The sequence below is a fragment of the Emydura macquarii genome, unplaced genomic scaffold (assembly GCF_026122565.2).
Source record: "Emydura macquarii macquarii isolate MOO-44397 ecotype Brisbane River unplaced genomic scaffold, CSIRO-AGI_Emac_v2 contig_719, whole genome shotgun sequence".
NCBI lineage: Eukaryota > Metazoa > Chordata > Testudines > Chelidae > Emydura > Emydura macquarii.
The window spans coordinates 10,415,100-10,438,079 of NW_027130856.1; the positions used below are offsets into that span (position 1 = coordinate 10,415,100).

General features: G+C 40.7%; 1 protein-coding gene across 4 annotated transcripts in view; it reads right to left on the bottom strand.

The window, feature by feature from the left end:
- The window catches only part of DYNC2I1 (dynein 2 intermediate chain 1), a 54,690-nt gene that overhangs the window by 5,971 nt on the left and 25,739 nt on the right, over positions 1-22,980 (bottom strand). For all 4 annotated transcript variants that reach the window (XM_067542694.1, XM_067542692.1, XM_067542693.1 and 1 more), the window contains 13 exons: positions 22,591-22,795; positions 20,512-20,614; positions 19,343-19,472; positions 18,339-18,450; positions 17,935-18,029; positions 17,494-17,623; positions 16,265-16,437; positions 15,622-15,784; positions 11,458-11,571; positions 7,904-7,965; positions 5,484-5,535; positions 3,882-3,942; positions 3,418-3,517 (listed from right to left, as the gene is read on the bottom strand). In XM_067542694.1, coding sequence (XP_067398795.1) covers positions 3,418-3,517; positions 3,882-3,942; positions 5,484-5,535; positions 7,904-7,965; positions 11,458-11,571; positions 15,622-15,784; positions 16,265-16,437; positions 17,494-17,623; positions 17,935-18,029; positions 18,339-18,450; positions 19,343-19,472; positions 20,512-20,614; positions 22,591-22,795 — 1,500 coding nt within the window. The remainder of the gene's footprint in view (positions 1-3,417; positions 3,518-3,881; positions 3,943-5,483; positions 5,536-7,903; positions 7,966-11,457; positions 11,572-15,621; positions 15,785-16,264; positions 16,438-17,493; positions 17,624-17,934; positions 18,030-18,338; positions 18,451-19,342; positions 19,473-20,511; positions 20,615-22,590; positions 22,796-22,980) is intronic.

Sequence of the window (22,980 nt, forward strand, 5' to 3'; positions counted from 1 at the left end):
GATGTAAACTGTAGGGCATAGCCCCCTGAGACTATCTCAAGGACCCAGCGATCCGACATGATCTTTTCCCATTTGGGACAGAAGGGCCTTAACCTGTTTAGGAAGGGATGGGGCAGATCCAGGAGAGCAGTCGGGGAGCCACACTCAGGCGCACCATCAAAACTGTCTCCTCCGGTTGCCCGACCCCCTGAGGGGCCCCTGCTGGGGGGCTAGGGACGAGCTGGGGGGCTGATTCCTCCTTCTAAACCCCCTATTCCTGTCCCTATTTCTATAGGGCTGAAAGGGCCTAGGCAGAGACCTTGGCTGCAGCTGCGCCTGGGGCTATGACTGACGCCTCGAAGCCTGGGGCGTCTACAGGCCCAGGGAGTGAAGCGTGGCCCTGGAGTCCTTCAGACCGTGCAGCTTTGCACCGGTCTAGTCAGACAATCGGGCCAACCCATCAAAGGGGAGGTCCTGAATCGATTGCTGCACCTCCTGCAACAGGCCCAAGGATTGCAGCCACAAGCACCTTCTCATGGAGATGGCGGTGGCTATGGCCCTACCCGCCGAGTCAGCAGCGTTACTGGATGTCTGGAGCACTGTCCTAGCCACCGTGGTTCCTTCCTCCACGATGATGGTAAAGTCTGCGGCCTGGTCCTGGGGCAGGGCCACAGCAAACCATCTGAAGGAGTCCCACAAATTGAAATTATATCTACCCAGGAGGGCCTAATGGTTGGCAATCCTGAACTGCAGGTTTGCCATGGAATAAACCTTTCTCCCAAACAAATCCAGCTTTTTGTTGTCTTTGTTTTTGGCAGTGGACCCTGGCTGGACTTGCCTGTCCTGCTGGTTGGCCACATCTACCACCAGGGTTCCTGGGGAGGGGTGAATGAACAGATACTTGAACCCTTCGGCCGGGACATAATACTTTTTCTCGGCCACTTTTGATGTAGGGGTGACCGAGAAAGGGGTTTGCCCCAAGGCCTTTACAATTCTGAGGACCCTTTAATGGACTGGTAGGGCCACTCTCACTGGGGGAGCCGCCGCCAGCACATTAAAGAGGCTATCATCGGTCTCTTCTAACTCCTTCACCTCCAGCCCCAAGTTGGAGGCCACCCTCTTGAGCAGTTCCCAGTGCACCCTGAAATCCTCCAGTGGTGCCATGTGGTCTCGGGAGACTGCCTCGTCCAGTGAGGAGGAAGAGGACTGCCAAGTCGCGTCCTGCCAGTGCTCCCCCTCCTGACGAAGGGTTGCACCCATTGAGGGTCCCTCCATGGGGTCCGACTCGTCATCCAAGGAGTGGTGTCTACGGGCCTTCTGCTGTGCCTGAGGCACAGACTGCACCTCGATGACAGGATGGATTGGGGCCCCGGCCCCATCTGGATACCCGATGGGGCCCACAAAGGCCATTGTTGCAGCCATTGACCCTGGCGCCAACCTGGGGCTCACTGTGCCAAAGACTGTGACATTTTGTGGGGGTCTTGGCTCTCCCGACAACTGTCCCCACGGGAGACCCCAAGGGGCTGGCGGTGCCGTGCACGTCCACGATCCCGGGTGCCCTTCCATGCCGGGGACTGCCCTCTCGACGCCTCCAACCTGGAGGACGATGAGGACCGCCTCCATCGCCGCAAGCAGTGCCAACGACTGGAGGTGCACTCTGAAGAGCTCGAAGTACCAGAGTGTTGTCTCAGTACCGATGACTTCCAGGGCTGCTTGCCTTTAGGTGACTGAGATCGGCGCCACTCCGAACTCCGCGTTGCCAAGCCAGACTCCGGCAACTGGGTTCCGCATCATGGACTGTACAGTGCCGGGTCCTCCGATGGCAACCGGGTTCTGCACCGCCTCGGTGCGGGCGAACTCCTCAGTGCTGGGTCCTCCGACAGCGACCAGGTTCAGCTGCCTTGGTGCGAGCGAACTCTTCAGTGCCGGGGAACTTGGATGGGAGCTGTCCAAGCACCACCTGGCAGACCTCGACCGCTGCTGCCTCCTGGCCTGCGCTGTCTCCGGTGCCGGGGATCTATGTCGGTGCCGAGAGGGAGACACCTTGTCCTGAGTCGAAGCAGGCCGGCTCGACGACGCCAACCTGGAGCGACTGCTGGAGGAGCAACTTTGCTCTACCGCCAGTGGCCATCTGGCGGGAGATCTTCCTCCCCGTACCGGGGATCTCCACCGCCCTTCAGGGGGACCCAACGCGGGTTTCCCCCATGACACCGGCCCCTTCTCACTAGGCGGGGGGGAGGGGCGGCGGCAGCGGAGGTGGCGTAGACAAGGCCAACAAGGCTCTTGCCACCTGAAAAGCCTCCGGTGTCGACGGCATCGGCAGGGGCACACTCCCACTCCCAGGAGTCAGGGGAGGCTCCCTGACAGGAGATGCAGGCATCAGAGAAAGAGTCTTGACAGGCCGAGTTGAGTGCATCTCTGTACTCGACTCTGCCCGTACCAATGGCGCAGGGGAGTGTCCGCACTCCGCGCGCGCCTTCTTCCTCCTCAGTGCCAGCAATGTTGTGCGGTGCCGACTTGAGGCCGGTGCCGGCGATGTTGCTCGGTGCTGGGTCGAGGCTGGTGCCGGCGGTGCACTCTGCACCGAGGTCATGCTCGGTGCCGAGGTGGAATGGGCCAGCTCGGACGCGGGCAGAGTGCTGTCTCCATTAGCAGGGCTTTTAACCGGATTTCTCGGTCCTTCTGAGTCCTTGGTTTAAAAGTTCTGCAGATCTTTCACTTGTCTTTCCTGTGTGCCTCCCTCAAGCACTTAAGGAAGCGGTCGTGGGGGTCGCTGAGTGGGAAGGCCTTCCCGCAGGAGACACACAGCTTGAATCCTGGCGACCGACCGGGGCATGGGACCGGCCGCTCTAAGTTCCCGCAGGGACTTGCCTTATCTCTAACTACACTTAATAACACTTAACAACTACTTAACCAACTAAACTACTTAGAATAACAAACAAATTCAAAGAAGGGGAATAGTACTTGCTGAGATCAAGGCTAGTTCCAGCAACTGTCACAGGCAGAAAGAAGGAACTGAGGGGGCGTAGGGCCGGCAGCGCCTCATATACCGCGGCATGTGTGCAGGGCTCCAGGGGGTGCCGGAGCCAGACCTACGGAATCTGCTAAGGGGAAAAAAGTTCCAGGAACCGGGCATGGAGGCATGCACTCACCTATAGTGGAATGGACATGAGTAATCACTCGAAGAAGAACAAAACAAAAACAAATAATCTATATCATCAGCAATTATATTAAATAAAAACCTATGTATGGCAATTTACATAGAGCTGTTGCTCTTAAAGAACAATACTAATTAGAAAAAAAACATTTTTAATAAAATCAAACAGTAAATATTTACATATGCAGTGCCCATATAATTCCGAAGAAGACAGACACCTTTTATCATTAGAATAATAGGAGAGGAGAAAACAATGCAATGAAATTTAGAATGTTACTCACAATATCTGTTCCAACAATGAAATGATTAGGATTAGAAGGCAGAAACTTAATATTCAGTGTTTGAGGTATCCTCTGGCGTATGATATCTTTTGGGAAAAGGCTGGCAAAATGCAAAAGAAAAAGATAATATAAATAAATAAGAACTCTTTTCCCAAAGCATCCTGTTACTACAACTACTAAAAAGTGTTGTTGTTCTGAGTGTTAAATACTTGTTGGAAACATTGGGGCACATTCATCTGTCTACGGACAGAGAGAGGAATGCAGGAATTTTAAACAAGAAAGTCTCCCATTATTTTGACATGTCACTGGACACCTCTAGCAAAAGCACGTATTTTCAGCAATAATGAACTATTGAAAATCTTGATCAGTATATATTAGATAACAATAACGTGCCCAATTCCAGAGTAGAATTAACTTAATGAGTTATAAATACACATTTTAATGGATAAATACTGTTTTCTTACCAGCTATTCAACTGAACGGTAGCGCTAAGTATTAACTTTACTTTTCCCCCAGGAATTAAACCTGAAATTATAAATAATTATTCTTTAAACCAAGGAACTCAAATTAAATAAAATATAAAGAAACATGTCACTGTTGATTTAAATTGATTATATTAAAATAACTATGTTAAAATAGAATTAAGATCCCAATTAATAAACACAAGGAAGTTCACAATTAAAGCATTGTCCTTAAATCACTCCTGGATTTACAGGATGAGACAAACTGAAATGTGTTTAGAAAAATTATTGGCTACAGAAGTCAAATCCTAAAAAATTGTAATTTTTGTTGGAAGTAGGAGGAAGAAGGGAAAAGAGAGAAATTGACATTGTAATTCTAAAATTATAACGTCTAGAATTTCAACAGAATTACCATCTGTATTAATTCTACAAGTAATTTCCTTTTGATAATATGCAATCACATCATCACATTACTATACAAAGACCAATGATGGAAATGACACATTTATATCATTAGGACCTTTGGTAATAAAATACTCCTTACACAGTAAAGATAACATGTAATAATACTACCAAGAACACTGCTACCATAATGTATAAATTCTAACAGAGAACTGCACCGCAACTGAATCTCTCTTACTGTGTAAAGGAACTTTCTAAAGAGGAAAAATAAATGCCGTGGACAGTACGTTCAGCTGGCACAGATGTGTTTGACACAAGTCCATAGCTTTTAAATTTTGTATATCTATAGTTACACAAAATAACCAGATTAAGCAAATTATGCAGCTCTGCAGTAATTATGAAACTAAAAACCTGATCAACATTTTTACTGTGCATGTGCAGAAGCCTAATTTTATTATTATTATTCTAAAGTTTGTAAGTTTATTTTTAAACATGGTGTTTTAAACAGTTTCGGTTTTTTTTCCAGACTAACTAGATGACTAGTCCTTACTCAGTACAAGATACATATGAATGATAAAGTTTTAAAAATTCAGCCTTTTTAAAGTTATCCATGAACGTAAGTCCTAATTTGTTCAAAGTGTAGAAAGTACACTTTTCCCCATTCATATAACCCAAATATGGCTGAATATATTTTGTTCAGTTTGGGGAGGAAACGTAATCTTTGGGCTGAAACCAAATATGGCAAGTTCTGGCCCAAAAGGAGAGTTTTTGAGACAGTTATAAGAATGCAAATGGGGGAGTATTTTAGAAGTCAAGTTACAACTTTGACTGAAGCTGAAGGAAGAGTTGGTGGACTGATAAGGATATCTATTCCAGTGATGATGAAGGAAGAACTGCCAGAGAGCTTGGGAAAAGTGTAAGAAATAAGGTGCCCCAAAGGGAAGAGCTGGCAGAGCAGTAAGGGGATAGCTATTCTGAGGGCATGGATGAGAGAGCTCCCAAAACAAAATATATAGACCCAAATCTCAGATCCATGTTCTGCATAAATTCAAAATGGCACTAGCACTCTCTTCTTCCTCCAAATTCCTAGTGTTCCCTCACTGGCTGCACTGCCTTTCCAATGACTTCTTTCTCCCTTCCATTCAAAAACAGACTGCTCCTCTCATGTTTTTCAAGATTGTTCCTCTCATGTACAGTACTTACCTAAATCACTTTGTGAACCAGCCAAATCCACTTTTTGTAATTCAACTGCTACCTGAAAAAGGACAATTCAAAATGAGCAAATACTGAATATTAACAAAACCTACACTGATACAAGTATTTCTAGATTTCCAGTTACTGCTTTATCTGAGCATCCGTGAGGCTGGCAGACCTGGTGTCAGCTCATGCGAAAATCCCCATGTCTCAACTGAACACTGACAAATATATAGCTGGAATCAATCTGGCTCACCTGGGTGTTAGTATAGGTATTAGAACTATCAGAATGTGTTTGGTGCTTAGACTTTATTGAATGCTTGTGAGTTGCTGAATGCATTAATCTCACTTATAACATCTGTATTCCATGTTGTAAGGTTCTGTGACTATGTAAATCACCAGACATGGGAGAGACATCTATTAGTGTAAAGGGCTGCTCTTCAACAGAAGGTGTTACATCCTTCCCAACAGAAAAGGTTCATCAATACCAGACAGACTAAAGAGGACAAAAGACGTTTGTTATTTTGCTCTCTCACACCTGCCCATGAAGATGAGTCATGCAAGTTGATTCCTCCCGTCAGCTGAGTTTGCAGCTCAGAGTACTTGGCAGGAGGGGGATAAACCCTGAACAAAAGGAATCTCTATACTGTTTGGACTTTGGGAGGCAAAACGTTTCTAGGGATAAGCCAGAGATTCCCCAACTGCTAAGCCTGGTTAGCCTTAAAGGACATGTAGAGTTTGCTGATTATAGTAAATATACTATTACCTTTTGAAACTTAAGATTGTAACTCATGTGCTTTAAGCTTACAAATAACTCTCGTTTCCTTTTCCTATTTAATTAATCTTTATATAGTTTATTATAGGATTGGTTACAAACATTGTCTTTGGTCTGAGATCTAAGATGTAAATGACATGGGTGGGACTGATCCTTTGAGATGGGAGAAAAACCTGAATATTACGGTGATTCTTGGTATAAGGGACCATCTATTACAAAGATAAGCTCACCTGGATGGTGAGACATATCGGAGTACCTAAGAGGATAGTCTGTGACTCCATGTTAAGGCTGTTATAGTGCCTCAGGAGTTTACATTTGATAAATGGTAGTTGAAATCTAAGTATAGAACTCGCAATCAATTTGGGGTGCATGCCCTGTTTTTTAACAGTCTGTGCTGAGGTTGATATTCATGCACCTGAGTCACTGCAGGCTATGTTACTGTATCTATATCAGAACTGAGCCTAACATTGTAATGATAGTGTGCAGACATTCTGTCCTACACTGCTCCTTTTGCACTGCTCAGGCAGAAATATAGAGGGTATAAGAGAGGCTTCAAGTCCCCTGCTGGGAATTCCCTGGTGTGAGGCAATCACCAGTAGGGTAGAGAGCTGGCAGAGCCAACTCATATATTATTCTCCGCAGAGACTTTGGCACAGGGAGGATGTCAGGGCAAGGAGGAAGAGTACTGGAGTGTGATATGCTCCAACAATCCCCAGCAGATAGATGGAGACAGCTGTCAGCTGGCACAAGTTAGACCAGTCCTTGGTCTGCTCTAGCCTATGCCTCGTATATGTAGGCCTAGAATCAGGGATGGCCCTTACTCTTGCCCACCCCATGCTGTGCCCAAGGTAAACTGGACGATTCAGATAATTTAGCCCTATATATTCTTCCTCTTGTTGGACTCAATCCTGTTCCCCATGAAATTAGGAGAAACTTTGCTGGGTTTGAACTGGTGATACAGAGATGAAACTAATATCCCCTGATTAATCCACTAGTTCCCCAAAATTAATCTGATTGCAATAATAGGAACTAGCAAACAGTAGGATTAGGGTGATACTTAGGACAAAGTAGAAATATTTCTAGTTTATCAGAATTAGGCTTAAAAATTGACACAGAAAGAGAGACTTCAGCATATTAATTAGAAAATAGTAGAAAGACAAATATAGGTATCATCCAGAAAGTGGGAATACTAATCAATATTTTACCACACCTTGATTATTCTTCATGTGAAAAATATTTTCAAAAAGATTGAAGATGCCTCCAACATATGTTATGGCTGTGGTTTCCCACCTCAGTATCAGTGACTGCCTATCACACCTATAGTGATCTAAAGTGAATGAAGTGGGTGGACAAATACGGATCAATAGAGATTTCCCAAGAAATAGAAAAATATGCACAAGGTTCCCATATGGCAGCACTGCTGATAGATTTGGCCACATAGATCACATATATATCAATAGTTCTGCGTTATTGGAACTTATGGTATTCAGGGAGCCAGGTCATATGGGAGAATGCCAATAAAATGTTGCCACATTTTTAGAAAGAAACTCTCCTTGAAATCTTGGAAATTTGAATAATGCCTCATTTTTATAGAAAATTTTTATCATTTCAAAAGTGCAATATTCCCCCTCTTTATACATATTTATTTACTCACCCACAGGTTGAGAGTTCCATTTTCATCCATTGATGCGATCTGGAATGACAGGCCTGACATTTCTATGGAGGGAAAAGTATAATAATACAGTACTAATAACAACTTACATTCACATAAAAAAAAAACAACTTGAGTTCTGTAGCACTTTAAAAAGACTAACAATTTTAATTTCAGTAGGCATAAGCTTTCGTGAACCTCAGCTCACTTCCTCAGATGCAGTTGGTAGAAATGATACAGCAAAATAGGAAACATAGAAAATATATAGAAGGCAACATTTACATATCCAAGGGCATAGATAACAATGGGGAAGCCGGGTACTTGAGGCTTGATGACAACCATTGAGTAGGAGGTGAGAATAGGTCATCAGAGCAAATTACTTCTTGTAATGAGATAGCCATTCCAAATCCCTGTTTAAACCCAGTTTGAATGTGTCAAGTTTGCAGATAATTTCTAACTCAGCAGTTTCTCTTTCAAGTTTGTTTTTGAAGTTTTTTTGGAGAAGTACAGCAACTTTCAAGTCAGCGACAGAGTGCCCTGGGAGATTGAAGTGTTCTCCGACTGGTTTATGGATGTTGTTATTTTTTATGTCTGATTTGTGTCCATTTATCTTTTTGCATAGCGGTAGTCCAGTTTGGCCAATGTACATGGCAAAGGGGCATTACTGGCACATGATGGCATATATAACATTAGTGGATGTGCAGGTGAATGAGCCCCTTATGGTGTGATTGATGTGGTTAGGACCAGTGATGCTGTCACAGGGTTATTCTATCTACTACCCAAGATCCACAAACCTGGGAATCCTGGACGCCCTATCATCTCAAGCACTGGCATTCTCACAGCAGGACTGTCAGGTTATATGGACTCTATCCGCAGGCCATATGCCACCAGCACTCCTAGCTATCTTCGTGATACCACTGACTTCCTGAGAAAACTACAATCTATCGGTGATCCCCCAAAAAATACCATCCTAGCCACTATGGATGTAGAAGCTCTCTACACCAACATTCCACACAAAGATGGACTTCAAGCCATTAAGAACATTTTCCCTGATGATAATATGTCACACCTGGCAGCTGAATTTTGTCACTTTGTCCTGACCCATAACTACGTCAGATTTGGAGCCAATCTATACCTCCAAGTCAGTGGCACAGCTATGGGCACCCACATGGCCCCACAGTATGCCAACATTTTTATGGCTGACCTAGAACAACACTTCCTCAAAACTCGTGCTCAAATACCTCTTCTTTACCTACGCTACATTGATGATATTTTCATCATCTGGACCCATGGGAAAGAGTCCCTCGAAGAATTTCACCGGGATTTCAATAATTTCTATCCCACTATCAACCTCAGCCTGGACCAGTCCACACAAGAAATCGACTTCCTGGACACTACAATAAAAATAAAGGATGGTCACATTAATACCACCCTATACCAAAAACCAACTGACCACAATACGTATCTTCATGCCTCTAGCTTCCACCCTGGACACATTACACGATCCATTGTCTACAGCCAAGCCTTAAGATGCAACCGGATTTGCTCTGATCCCTCAGACAGAGACAAACACCTACAGAATCTCTATAAAACATTCTTAAAACTACAATACCCGCCTGGAGAAGTGAAGAAACAAATTGACAGAGCCAGACGGGTACCCAGAAGTCACCTACTACAGGACAGACCCAACAAAGAAAACAACAGAACACCACTGGTCACCACCTACAGTCCCCAGCTAAAATCTCTCCAACACATCATTAAATATCTACAACCTATCCTAGCAGATGATCCGTCTCTCGCTCAGGCAGTGGGCGGCAGACCCATCCTGGCTTACAAACAGCCCCTCAACCTGAAGCAAATACTCACCAGCAACCATACACCCTACAAAAAATCCAATCCAGGAACCTATCCCTGAAACAAACCCCGTTGCCAACTCTGCCCACACATCGACTTTAGTGACAGCATCACTGGTCCTAACCACATCAATCACACCATAAGGGGCTCATTCACCTGCATATCCACTAATGTTATATATGCCATCATGTGCCAGCAATGCCCCTCTGCCACGTACATTGGCCAAACTGGACTATCACTACGCAAAAGGATAAATGGACACAAATCAGACATAAAAAATAACAACATCCATAAACCAGTCGGAGAACACTTCAATCTCCCAGGGCACTCTGTCGCTGACCTGGAAGTTACTGTACTTCTCCAAAAAAACTTCAAAAACAGACTTGAAAGAGAAACTGCTGAGTTAGAAATTATCTGCAAACTTGACACATTCAAACTGGGTTTAAACAGGGATTTGGAATGGCTATCTCATTACAAGAAGTAATTTGCTCTGATGACCTATTCTCACCTCCTACTCAATGGTTGTCATCAAGCCTCAAGTACCCGGCTTCCCCATTGTTATCTATGCCCTTGGATATGTAAATGTTGCCTTCTATATATTTTCTATGTTTCCTATTTTGCTGTATCATTTCTACCAACTGCATCTGAGGAAGTGAGCTGAGGCTCACAAAAGCTTATGCCTACTGAAATTAAAATCGTTAGTCTTTAAAGTGCTACAGAACTCAAGTTGGTTTTGCTGTATACAGACTAACATGGCTACCCCTCTGGAACTCTTTTACATTCACATCCTGAACAATACCAAAGAGTCTTAAATATTTACCAGACTGCTATATTAACTATGGGCCCTATGCTGCTCTCCTGTGAGCTGCATAGGAGAGTGTCCTAACCCTACTGAAGGGAAGAAGGCGAACCAAACTGGATACTTTTCCTCTTTTACCACTAAGTCCAAGGCTACCTTCTGTACCTCTCTACATGTTTGGGTTCTGCAAGGATTTGAAGACAGAAGAAGTGGGAAGATGTAAAACTGGATAACAGCTAAACTTTGCAGCATGCTCTTCTCTGGACCCTATGGGTTTTAGAGTAATAATTTGCATTTAGTCGGCCTATGTCTTCTACTACACACCCTAGGGTAGATTGGGGCAGCATCCAAAGTAGCATGTTTCCTGAGGCAGCAGTGTTTCTATTGGGAGGTGGGTCATTGGGCAATTTAGGGAAAGGGTACAGAAAGAGATGCCAGGATCAGTGGTACGTTGCAGGTGGTATCAGAAACAAACCTTTCCACAGAATCAGATGATTTCACCTCTTACCTGTCCTGTAACTTCCCAAAACTATCCCTGAGGGAGAATATTTGGTGGAAACTCCATGAGGTTCACCTTATGGAGTTTCTTGGGCCACCTTTCCCCCTCTTGTGCATTTACCCTGAGAAGATACAATATTGCCCTGCATATAGGAAGCATGACAGAAATGCACTCACATTTGTGGTAAAACATACATTAACAATGCATAACAGTTTAGGGCAGAAAATGAAGAATAATCTTGTAGCTGAATTGAAATACATGGGACTTTAAGAAGGCAGAATGCAGTTATGAATTAGAATTTGGCTAGAACAAGGGATTAATACCCATGTAAAATGCCTACTATAAGAGATATTTGCTTAAAGAAAATATCACATTTATTGACCTTTTGGAGAGCAGTTCACATACCTTCCTGAGAAGACAGGTATGACAGCCCATAATTCTGTTCTTTGTAGACAGATGTTGAGACAGGTTCTATTGCCAGTATAGGATATGTGTGGTTTATTGAAGAGAGAACACCACCTGTGGTTAAAGAATTAGCAATCACTGTACTATTTTAAACAACAAAAAACCCTACACATTTTCAGATTATTGTTTTAGGATTTAGTGATTACTAACCAGAAATGACAAAAATGAACTTCATCAAAAATTATGTTGTGAAGGTCTCAAACATAACTCTGTAAAATATATTTCTTAAATCAACAAAACAATAGTGGATAAATTGTCTTCTACTATTTGTTTTTATTTTTCACTATGAAATATTGCAACATCATTTACACCACTGCTTCAGTCATTTCATTATAAAACCCCTCTTTTTCCAGAGGTTTGTAACTCTGCTGTTAAAATTTGCTCCATGCTTAGACCTCAGTCTAGGATGAAAGTTTATGGAAAAAATATGATGAAAATCTCTGAGTCTTTATGAAGTTACATGACTTCAAAAAAAGAAGGCATAGCTTCATTTTAAGTTGCTTTTAGTGCTGGTAGCCAGTTGGTAGTAGCCAGATCTCGATCATGAACCCTGCAGAAAAGGTTGCTGCAGACAACCCTGACATAAAGCAGAAGCTGACAAACCTTACTAGGTGGTTCTTAATCTAATGTGAGTAGTGGCAGAAAAGGAGGTGGAGGGCACAGATTCCTGTGGAACAAATAAGTACAGCTGGAAGGATCCATCCAAGTTATAGCCTCAACAAGGGAAGCAAAATATAAATAAATATCTAGTATATTTTATGGCTTTAGACACCTTTTTTTAATTGAATCTTCAGATATAATATATTCACCAGCCATAAAACCAAAACAGTTCAGGTTTTTTTCAGAATTAAACACAAGGTTGACTATGAAAATCTCCAGTGAAAAGGATGATCAACAGTGTTGAGAAATACAAGACACATACATGAGAACTCTCTTTTGAAAAAGCAGCAAGAAAATGGATTAAGACTGTATCCCAGGACTATAGCAAAAACAACATATAACAACATGAAGGAAGACTAAATTAGCTAAGATTAACCTTATAACCTTTTGTAACAGAAAATATCATACTGATTAATGTAAAATGGAAATAATGTAAGAATGTTTAAATTTATTTTCATTCTTGTTTTATTTTATGTAAATTTGAATAATAAAGTTATTTTTAAAAAAATCCTCCAGCCTTAAAGTTCTACAGTAAATGACCCAAATAGTAATGAGAGAAGGAGGGGCAATCAACATATGATTAACTAAAACATACTTTTGCCTTTGTGTTCTTGATACCCAGACTTACTGAACCTCATTCCATATTTTGCTCTAGATTGTGCTATACTGAAAATGGTATATCAACCATGTTGGAACATTTATTTATTTGTTTTGAATTTGATCTAAAACAAATGAATCCAGGATGTCCTTGATATAGATCATACAGGCCATCAGAAGGGTCACGTCAAAATGCCATTTTTATTACACTATTGATTTTACAAGGTCTCTGAAATGTTATATACATTTGGATTTAAAACCTTTAATAATACAATTTAAACTTTGCAAAAGCTTAGTAAAACAAAAACCTGGCACTTATATTACTCCTTTGTTAATTCTACAGCAGCAGGCAATACACATTGTTCCCAGAACAGTATCAGGCACACAAGCTTCTACTTATTTTTTGTACAATGCTGACTTTATTAAAGCTGCTGCTACTCAAACAAAAAGTGAACAGCTATAATAATTGCAAGCCCCATCAGCAACAACAAAGGAGGAAATAAATCACTGTTTTCTAACTGGGAAAGACAAAACTGGTAGGAACATAATTCACCCAGAGATATCAAGTTTGTTTACAAAAAAGAAAGCAGTTACACCTAATCTTTAATTAGAAAATAAATATTTACCCTTTAGTAAGATTTTAGAAGCAAATACCTATTTAGATAGGTCATTTCATTATGTACCCCACTGTCAGAGATTCTGATTTCCAAAGATTTGCTGCTGAAACCAAAATTGTCTTCACTTAAGATTAAAGAGATCAGGCTCCAGTAAGTGTGCAGCATTATCATTTTTGCGGTAAAATAAGCAATAAACCACAACAGGATGTACACACATGGCTACTAGTACATTGTGCAGCACAAGACCAAAGATCTTCAACCACTTAAATTCCATCAACAGCCAAATGTGTCTGAAACATTAACAATAATCTAATTTTTAAAAATGAATAATTCCTCAGTGTAGGTCCTATATTAAAAAATAGAACTAAAGAAATGGGACTCACTTTGCAATATGATGAGAGGCCCTAAGTAGATTAAGGGAGGGCTGTTGCTTTGAAGTGATGCCCATTCTGTGGTGCAATGTAACCCTAAATAAGGTGGGCCAATTTACACGTAAGGCTGAGGTAATCGAGAGAGTTTAAATTGGTAGAATGTACACTTTATTCTGGCTCCTTCAACATATAAATTATATCAATTTCAAAATCACTTGAGTTACTTACCTACCTGATCCTGCAATTAAATCTACATGGGTGAATTCTTCATTTGTGTGGAATCCCACTGACTTCAGTTGGGATTTACATGAATGTAAGGATCTACTCCTGCTGATCTAGCTGCAGGATAAGTGCCTGCTTACCAATATGTAACTTACACGCCTTATATAAAACTTTTATCATTTCTGAATTTGGCCCACTGAATTTACGGGAGACTACGAAAATCTAAGTTGTTTTAACCACATGCTAAGGGATCAGAAGAGGTGACACAGAAAGAAAATCCACCAGAGAAGGTGGTAAGGAGATGTAAGCAAAATAGGTCACACCCACACACTCTTGAACTTACACCTTCCTTTAGCTTCTTAATGTGTAAGTAAAACCAATTTAGCCTCTATTACACATTAGCAAATGGCTGCAAGTAAGTCTATAGGAGTCTAACTGAGGCTAACTTACTCCATCTTACACAGCACCTCTGATTTGGGCCTGTGTCTCCAAGACACTGGTGTGGGAGAGGCAATCCTACAAAACATTAGACCAAAGTGCGATTTCCAGTTTACATACATATATTTTTCAGCAATGTGATCCTAGCTGGGCATTTACCTTGAACTGATGCCATCATAAGAAGGCCTGACCTGACTATCAACCCATGTCAAAAGTCACACTCAAATTTTGAACAGTGCTAAACTTACAGAAATGAGCAACACAGAGTTATGTGGAAGTTTACTACAATTCCCTAGAATTTTATGTTGCTACAATGACTGATAGATACATGGGCAATAAACCATCATGGAGGAGATAAAACCCCACCAGAAATATTTCAGTAATCGGATAAAGTTCTGAGATGATATAAATTACACAGGTGAGATTTTCAAAAGTATTAGAATTAGGAGTACAAGTCTCACTCAGAGTCAATGGGACTTAAGCTCTTAAATCACTTACATGCCCCTGAAAATCCCATTCATGTCAATAAATGGGGTTATAAATAGGTATAAGAGAAATCTAAGTGTATGCTAAGATATATAAGGGAGTCAAAGTGAGCATAAGGGAGGCTAAATTGATTTAGCTAATGACTTTAGCTAGTCCTTCATCATGCAAGTTGAAGTAGTAGGGGAGTAGCCTATTTTAGCTTATACTTCCCTGTATGTCTACGCTGGTGTGCTTCCCAGAGCAGATAGACAGACACAATAGTTGGGCTCAAGTTAGTGCACTAAAAATAGCAGTCTGGCTGTGGCGGTTTGGGTCACCCACCCAAATATGTACCCAGATGGTCGAGCATGATTATATGCAGGTGACTAGCCCAAGCAACCGCCCATGCCACCATGGCCACACTACTATTTTCAGTGTGCTAGCTACAGCAGGGCTAGTGTGTGTCTGTCTACCCAACCTGGGAAGCATGCTCCCAGCTGCAGTGTAGACACACCCTCAGTTGATCTCCTGATACACCTTTCTATTCCAATTCTTTGGAGTGTAAGTTACAGCAAGCGACATTCTTTTACACCCATTATTGATGTGTAACTTTTACCATATTACATATCACTTCTGATTTGGCTGAACTAAGTTAGCAAGAGCTAACATTTCTTATAATGTATGGCACATTCATTGAATTTGAAAAGATCATTCAAGACACACATCATACTAACCAGTAGAAAATGTTGGAGCTCTAAAAATCCAGTCAGTTTCATTTAACTTCATAGAGTGATGCATCCTTGAGTCTTCTCGGAGATCCCACACTACCAATGAACCATCCATTGTTCCAGCAAACACTAAAGTTGCTTTACTGGGACTAAAGCAGCAGCATGACACCTATAAGGCAGGAAAAAATATACTAAAGAGGGAGCTAAAGGCTTGATCCAGCTCAATATATTTCCATTCTTTCAATCCACACAAGTCCAGAAAGGCTAGAGATACTGACTCTATCGAAGGCCAACCTATTTAAAGAAAAGTACAGCAGGCTGCAGAACACCTCCTATCTCCTCTCCAGAGCATTGTTGTATTGTCCCTACCTGCAGTTGCAAAGCTGACAGGTATAATTCTACTGGATAGTAATGTCTGAGGAGACAGATGGGTCCTTGCAACCTCTGGCCCAGATTTAAAGAAAACAAATAAAAAACTGCAAATTGGAGTCATAGTGAACATAGGAATGGGGGTATTGTCTCACTCACTGGGTTCAACTGTACAGCATTTATAAATAAATTGTGCACACTGTACCAGGAGAGAACAGCATAATATGCATCCAAAATTCATTTATTCAACAGGCAATTGAGAAATGACTTTGAACTGTACCTCTGCTTCACAGACTAAAACCTTCTGAGGACTGGAAGGCTGCCAGACATTCCATACACATACGATATACTTCCTGTCCAATTGCATAGCACCTGGCTTTTCAGGTAACCCATGAACAGAAAGCAATGCCTGCCTCTGAACCTGAGAGACGTGCAAGCAGGACACCTTTCGGCCTAAGTCAAAATAAAAAAGGAAAACTTGTTGAACATGAGAGAGAATAATTGTTGCCGTAGCCACAACCTAAGAAATTTAACAAATAATTTCAAAGAAAATTTCAATATTATTGGCAGAGTGCCATTCACTGCCAGAGCAGGAAAGAGGAAGGCTTAGAGGAGAGGAAGAAAAAACTGTTCACTCCTGTCCCAAAACTGACTTTAAATGAGGGAAGTGAACAGGAATGGAGAGAAAACTGAGCCACTGCTTTGCTCAGCTGCCTGGATGCAAAGAATCTGGAGAACAATTATTTTGAGCACAGCCAAGCCCTGACATTCTCATTAATAAGTCTGAGATGACTCCAGTACATGCTGCAAGAGAGGCTAATGTCTCACCCAGGGAATGGACAGTAGAGGGGATGGTGCAGGATGTACAAATGTAAGCATTTATAAGAACAACACATGCATTTTCTAATAAGAGGTGTGCCAGAAAAATGAAACACTTCATGTTGCAGTAGATCTTTCCTTCACCCAATTATGACAGTGTTTTAGTTTTTTCCTTTAAATTTTTGTAGTTTGCATGGAGAAAGACACAGCTTTAGGGCAATACATTGTTTTCCTTGTGTATTGTGTTCTAGACATATCAAGCCATATTTTCCCAGTGAAATGTGATTGCTTTGCCTCACATTGCCAAAGTAAATTGAACTCTAGCTCCAACATAACCAACCTGAGGAGGATCACCCCAGTCAGTGTAAGGGTGATCTTTTAGAGACAGCCAGTATACTAACGAAAAGAAGGTGGGCTAGGCCATCCCTATACTGATTCCTGGATACCGACTCCTGGATGCATTTTTGTCTCTTGTGGTCATTTGTAGCCAGAATCCTCTAAACTAGCATATGGGGAACTGCCCTAAACAGAACTGCAGCAGGATCAGAGGAATGCAAAAGTGAGTTTTACCTCATCTTTACAGCCTGACATGTACACTCGACAGATTAGTCAAGCACAAGAATTGGCACTTCATGTAAAGAAGAGGAGTTCAATTTGTCCACTAAAAGTTGTGCAATAAAGCTCTCTTACCATGGAGGAATGGTAGATTAGTATTTAACTGGAAGCAGCTATCACTAATAGACAGACTGGTTTGTCGAGATCTTAGATTCCACCTGGGTTGTGTTGCAACTCGATCTTCCTCAAGCAAAACAGCAATCACCTTTCAAACATAATTAATTACATTTATAGAAATAAAAAAGACCATTCTTATATTTCAACTTTGCTATCTGCAACTTTCAAAACTATTTTGAGTTAAATAGATTTTGATCAACTCTCTTGCTAACTTCACTGCTTTGCAAAACAGGGTTTTAGAGGGATGTATGTGTTCCACAGGCCTGTTCTGTCCCTCTGCACAGGACTGAACCTCACCATAATGAACATTATTTAAGTATACCTAGGAAGGATAGGCATTTTAAGCGATCACTCTCTCCCACATTTTATATATGCACACATACACATGTAGCAATGTACCTGACAAGCAGACCGGAGGAAGTTTGTTAACCTCTGTGAATCAATCTTAGGTGTTAGAGCAACATCTACAGATACATCATTGCTGCTTCTGGGACCTATAAAAAGACATGAGGTTACCAACAGGCACCAACATACAAAATCAACTACCAAAGGAAGTTCCATGCTCTATGCAATGTTTGAGGAAGAGAAGGGATGAAAGCAGCCAACTTCTCCTCTTCAGCAGTAATGATACTGAGTTTGGAGATGCTGCTGGAGACCTACTTCTCTTTCCAGCAGAAGCAGGGATCTATAAATAAATAATAATAGCAGCCTGTTTCATTTCAGGATCTAACAGCAGCAGTGAAAAAGGAAAGGAAGTTTAAGTATTTACGGCCCTAAGTAAACAAGAGCAAAGGGTTATTCACCTCCAGATACAAGAACGCTGTCTCCTGGATGTTGTGTCCATTTTTCTAGAGTTTGTATATCATCCGTCTGAATGTCTCTCTCAAGATTATCCTCATTGCACTGAACATATGCCTAAATATGAAGATAAAATTATTAACATGTTGTCTTGCTGCCATCCGAGAGCTGAAACTTAAGTAGTTATTTTTTAAAACTGTTACATTCAATATTTCTGCCTTTTGTTTATAAATTAGTTTCCAAATACATACACACAATGTGTTACATATTAAATTGAAAATAAATGCATTTTTTATTATTCATGATTAAAATCAAATCTTTGAACACATCTACCATCAACATTCTAAAAGATGCAGAACAGACAAGGTATTTTAATGCCTTTGACACAATTAGTTTAAGATAAATATTGGAGAACTTGAATCTCTTGGTGAGGTTTCAGGAGTCCCTGCAAATATTCTGAGGACTCCTGTGGCTTTGCAGTTATCCTTTATGTTAATAAATACTAGTCATCTAAAATGTTTATGAATGTATTATTTATTGCCTTGCTTCCTGTTGCCATTGTGCCATCCTTCCCACTACCCTCCCATTGCATATACCGGGGTGGCCAAACCGTGGCTCGTAAGCCGCATGCAGCTTTTTTACAGTTAAAGTGCGGCTCACAGAGCTCCCTATGTGCCCTCCCCCCCAGTTCTCCGCCTACCAAACTAGGGTGGGGAGCTCAGAGCTTCTGCCCTGCAGCAGGGTAGTAGGGCTAGAGGATTCAGCCCAGGAGGGAGGGGCGTCTCAGGGGTCAGTAAGTTTGGCCACTCCCGGTATAAACAAATTGCATTAAAAATTAGAGAGATGCTGACAGTTTAGGGCCATCCCTGACATAGTTTTTCTCTTGTAGAAAATAATTAAAGTGTTGGCATTTACCACCTTCCTAGCTAACCAATGGAAGGAAAATTATTTTCCAGGAAAAGAATCTGAGCTTTCAGGATTTATATAGTCTTAGAAGTCAAGTACTTGCCTGTTTAGTGTTTGTTTTTCCAAAGTTTCTGATGTACATGTCATATTCATTCACTGGAGGCAAATCCAGTAAAGAAAAACTGACTGAGAAGTCCAGGTCAATTAGTCGGAGCAGTTCTGAACAGCGTTTCCTTTACAATGAATTACAAAACAGAAAAATAATTAAGATGTAAAATCTACATAAACCCATGGCATTTTAGAGGAAAATGGTATTACACAATACCGTACCACAGATCTAGCAATTTGTTCATCTCTGCAAGCGTATGCATGGAGTTCCATATTAATGCCCATTGATAATAAAATGTATATCAGTGTAGATACTCAGAGAAGGAATGATAATATTAGGAATTCTAGCTTATTGTGACATGAAGGTAATGCTCATATATGAAATCCAAGACTTGACTGCAAATCTAGGGAAAATTATACTGCTAATTACATAAACCCAAACTTTTAATAGCTTAGGTAGTGCAACTATTCAAAGTAATAAGTTAAGTCACAGACCTTACTGAAAAGCTATTAAAAAGTACCTTTCCTGTGATATAATGGATGAACTTCAAGTTCTTCAAGTAATTAGGATGGTGGGAAGTACTCCTAAAGCCAGGCTAAACATGCCTTTTTTATTAGTTAATAATATTCACAATTTTTCCTGTGTACACACGAGGTACATCTACACAGCCTGTGGTAGCAAGACTCCCAGCCCAGGTTGATAGCTCTGAAGCCCATCCCCCCTCCTTCCTATGCTTCAGAGCCTGAGTTTCAGCCCAAGTTGCAATGTCTACACAGCTATTTTTAGCGCAATAGTGTGATTCTGCATTTGTTGACTCCCTCTGAGAAGCGCTCAGCTGTGGGCTGTGTAGACAAACCCACACCATATGGATTCTATACAAGAGAATTGATTGCTCTTTGTTATACTTATTCAAATTATTTTAATATTTCTTTAATTTAAAACAAAGCGTGAAAACTGGATTTAATTGAAACCAAATCATTGTAGTTGATTAAGCAATTCTTCATCTCATTTAAAATCAAATATTATTATTTAATTTGTTAAATGCTGACAGTGTATATATAAAATATTACTAAAAGTATTTCAAACATTATGAAAAGAATTTACATTTTAAACGGGGAGCTGCCTAAGCAGCTATACTCAGTGAATTTTTAAATGCTCCTTACTTCTGTTTATTGGCCATATTTCGGTTACTTTGCCGCTGGTTTGCTGTTTCAAAATCCATGAATGTTCTACAGAGAGAGCCTCTGGCAGGAGAATCTTGCCTTTCTGTGTGATATTACAAAATTTTGTGAGTGAAATAAATCAAACATTAAAATGTCAGATAACAGGAGGTATAGCAATTAACAAAACGTGTAATGATGTGCAGGTGTTAAAGATTAATTAAGCAGGTAATGATATATTTGCAGGCAAAGGACTGGTGCACTGGGTATCATAACTTTATCAAATATGAAGCAACTAATATTTTTCTTTTACAGGTCCTTTACTATTCAGATTTTTATTTCAATAGTCATCTTTAGTGCTGAAAATGTTTCTTCTCTCTTAAAACTGACCCTTCTTTTCACCATGAAGAATCCCCAATGTACATTTAGAGTTCAAGGATCAGTGAAAGTAATCTGCCTCTACGATGTCTCTGTTCAAATAGTAATTATTAGGACACATTCACCCAAGGTGGCACAAGGTGGTGTAAACTATTCACACACACACACACACAACACACACACACCCACCTACCCACCCACCCACCAATAGCAAGTTGGCATCTACAGCTGAAGGGGAATCAGTCTGAAGGAGAGGAGACATTGCAGCCCTTTAGAGACATAAACCACAAGCTGAAAACTGCTGCTCCAGAGCCAATCTAGTTAATGAACCAGCTAAAGTGCTAGAAGTCATGAACTCTTAAATTCTAGTCCCAGCCCTGCCAATGACTCATTATGTGGGCTTTGAAAAGTCAATTGACTTCTGTGTCTGATTCCCTATCAGAGTCGATGATATTTAGTTACCTTAGAGGAAGACTGCAAAAATCTGTTAGATAATATTTGTAAAGTATTTTTAAAATGTAAGATGTTATAGGAGTGCTAAATATGACTGCTACAGTGGTTCATAATTTACCACACTAAATCAAATTGATTTAGAGGACTCTGTCAAAATCCAGAGGATTGTGCAATTTACAATAAATCAAAATTTGTGTAGCAGGTGTTATAAGAAAACTTCAAAATTGATCTACAGAAGAGTGCACAGTAGAAGTTATAACAGGTACTGTGAGCTTCTGCAAGGAATACAGGAAATCTGCAATGCAATATACTGATTCTTACATAGATGGCTCTCACAAAACCTGCCTTCTTTTAAACTGCATCTGCATTAAAAATTAGGACCAATATTTCCACGTTTATTGCCTTTTAATAATTATATCAAATGTGCTCAGTTTTCAGGTACGAAGATGATTTTTCTAACTGCCAAATTACTACTAACTCGACCTGGAATCTGAAGGTCAAGCTGGGTTCTGAAAAAGATTGTGTAATCAGAATTTAGTTAAAAATTCTGTTGATGTTGCACGATCCAGAATCACAGTCATTTTTCCATAGCTGTGTTGGCCCTGAAGTACTAAGAGAGGTAAAAAGTAGTAAAAAGCTTCTTATAGACCCCAATCTAGCATTGTGATCTGCACTGCTGGATTGTGCAGAGGTGAATCGGGGCCTTAATGTGGACATAGTAAAGTAAATAGATCTGTTGAGGAAGAGGTTGTCATTTTATATAGTCACTTTTCACAGCAAAAATATACTTTAAAGATGCATATTTTACCAAAGATAAAAAATTGTACTCTTCTGTATTTTTGTTATATTTTTCCAGTAAAAAGTGTTTTTTCCCTGATTTTTAACATAAGAAATATCAGGTCATGACTTCTCTCTTGCTGTTGGAGGATGCTGTTAACATCTTTGAAAAAATGGGAAGGTAACACTATAGGAAGCTGAAACATGATCTGCAACTCACCCAGCCCTCCAAACGAGGGAAGAGGGGATATTAAGTATCAGCCTGTACATTTTTATACTTCATATTTGAAATCATAGTAATATCTCTGAAATTTTGCTTAGCTATGTGAAAGTTACACTCCTTAGCCACAAAGCTAAGTGATTTACTCAGAACACTAGGTTTTTGCCTTTAATGGAGATCTTTAGTATCCTGTTTGCACAAAACCTGCTATGCCTTTAATAACAACATTTAAAAGATTGAGCCTGGTCACATACCCATCTTGGGCTCCTTTTCATGTTCTTTTTGGATTTGCTTTGGTAGTGAGATACCAATCCTCTCATTTTCTGCATTAATTGCTCTTTGAATTTCTTCTATTTCTGATTTTTTGGAAACAGGGATCTCACTTAGTCTTTCTTCCAAGTCTCTATCCTCTCTATCATTGTCCTCATCATCATCATCATCAAAATCATCTTCATAATCCTTAAAAAATAACAGCTACTTGTAACAAACAAACAAATTAAATTAAATAATTTAAATCATATTACTGGTGCTTGTGTCAAAATACTGTTTGTCTCTTTTAAAGATGCAAAAAAATCCTATAGTTCAACACATTTGCTCTCAGGAGCAATGATACATGAAAATGACCACAAATCCTCTGATCAGGA